Genomic DNA, 2,148 nt, shown 5'->3' with positions numbered 1-2,148 from the left:
AATAAAAAAAAAAGAAATGCCCTAACCTTTGGAATAGAAATTGATAGGATTAAAATGAACTGCTATAAATACTGATGTAAGCTGGAGATCCTGACCAGAACCTGGCTGGAGATCCTGGCAAGGCTGCTCATCAACTGAATGCTGTCTCCGTGTCATTCCTTCTTCACCGACTCCGTCCACACCTTTGAGGACCCCTGGACCTGCTGGGGTTGGACTGGCTCCCGGCAGCTTCGAATTTGTTTAAAGAACTGGGTAGCAGGGTTATTTAGCTTTATGCTCTTTCTCACAACTCAAAGGAGGTGGGAGAGTAAAGCATTCTGTTTAATTAGTGAAACATTCTTACAAAGTGGAATGCAATAGAAGTTTTCAGATATCTCAAAGAAGCCTGCTGTCAAAGATTTCACTTGCTTTCACCTTTTCTTTTCCATTCCTAACCTCTTCCTGGCATTTCAGAAATAACCTATTTCACTCATAGCCTCTCCAGTTTACAATCTGAAAATCTTATGATTTACCATATCAACTTCACTATGATTTCATGAAATGTGAATTTATAAAGAAATTGAAGATGTTGCCGAAACCGGCTTGGCTCAGTGGATAGAGCGTCAGCCTGCGGACTGAAAGGTCCCGGGTTCGATTCCGGTCGGGGGCATGTACTTGGGTTGCGGGCACATCCCCAGTGGGAGATGTGCAGGAGGCAGCTGATCGATGTTTCTCTCTCATCGATGTTTCTAACTCTCTATCTCTCTCCCTTCCTCTCTGTAAAAAGTCAATAAAATATATTTAAAAAAAAAAAAGAAATTGAAGATGTTGTTTAAAGTTTCTTTTATGATAGTGTTATGTTGTAATAGACATTTTTTAAAACAATTAAATTCTATGTCATATTTTTTACATATGTGCTCCTCCAAAAAATGTATTTATCTCATCATTTGGCCCATACATTTTACATGAAGGCAATTCTTTTTATAGCATTTGTCAGATGAGATTTTTTTAAAATGCTTTTGGTGTTGTACATGAGGGATTCACTAAATAATTTTCCTACTAAAATTGTAACTGTATTTACTTTGTCTAAATTCAGAACCGTGGATTTGATTCCAATTGACCAATTTAGAAATGTGTGTAATGTGAACCTACAGAACAATAATCTTACCTCATTCAGTGGATTAATCTATCTGCCTAATGTGAAGGTAAATCACAAATTTTCAAAGTTTTCAGTGAAAGCTGTAATCTTCCTTACTATGGATTAAAATGTATTTTCATATTATTAAAGAAAAACAATTCCTAAAGTTTTTTTTTTTTTTCACCAAACAAGAAAAAGTATTACCTTCCAAAGTTGTTTTGGTTGACCTCAGTTTTATGTGATTGTCTTATAAGCAGTAAATCTTACTCAGTGTAGGACATGGGGATGTAAGGCTGCCTCTATAGTGAGTGGGTATGGTACGAAGTCAGAGGACACTGCAGTTCTCAAAGCAGCCTCATGGCCTCCTGTCCTATAGCTTGACTGAGCCATTTTATGGTTCTTTAAACATAAGGAAATGGCAATCTCTCCAACTAAAGAGTTATTTCCTCTAAATCAGGCTTGGAGAAATCAGTGCAGATTTTGAAAGTTAAACAGCTTTCTTTTGTCTCCATTATTTTGTTTAAAATGTCATTTCCCAGCATGTCAAATAATTTTTTAAAAAATTCAAAGCCAAATCCAGACAATTTGCAATATAAAATTTGTAATTTTAACACTGATATTATTAAATTATGTTGTACAGTCCATCCATTTTAATAGCTTTTGAGATGCTAATTCAAACTATATATATATAGCCTGATTAATAAGGTATTCTTTTGCTAGGTCTTATGCCTCAACTATAATCATATTGAATCAATCATACCCAGACTAAGGCCTCAGAATCACTTGACCAACAGACAAGTGCTCTACCAGAAAGTGTCTTCAAGTGGATATGGACAGCAAGGAAACTCAAAAATAAACAGGTACTTTCCTTTTATTTTTACAATTATAAATAAACTAAGGGCCCAGTGCACGAAATTCATGCACTGGGGGCGCGGGGGGTGTCCCTCAGCCTAGCCTGCCCCCTCTCACATACTGAGAGCCCTCAGGGGATGTCCTAGTGACGGTTTAGGCCCACACCCTGCTCCCCTTGT

At 37.1% G+C, this 2,148-nt stretch overlaps 1 protein-coding gene across 1 annotated transcript in view; it reads left to right on the top strand.

Annotated features, from left to right (window-relative positions):
- LOC102774786 (leucine-rich repeat-containing protein 9) overlaps window positions 1–2,148 on the top strand; it is an 84,246-nt gene that overhangs the window by 56,165 nt on the left and 25,933 nt on the right. Inside the window, 2 exon segments of the mRNA XM_015566478.1 lie at window positions 1,076–1,184; window positions 1,838–1,977. Coding sequence (XP_015421964.1) covers window positions 1,076–1,184; window positions 1,838–1,977 — 249 coding nt within the window.

Source organism: Myotis davidii, unplaced genomic scaffold (assembly GCF_000327345.1).
Source record: "Myotis davidii unplaced genomic scaffold, ASM32734v1 scaffold281, whole genome shotgun sequence".
NCBI classification, from domain to species: Eukaryota; Metazoa; Chordata; class Mammalia; order Chiroptera; family Vespertilionidae; genus Myotis; species Myotis davidii.
Note: the sequence above shows the minus strand (reverse complement) of the source record. Positions and strands in the feature narration are given on the sequence as shown.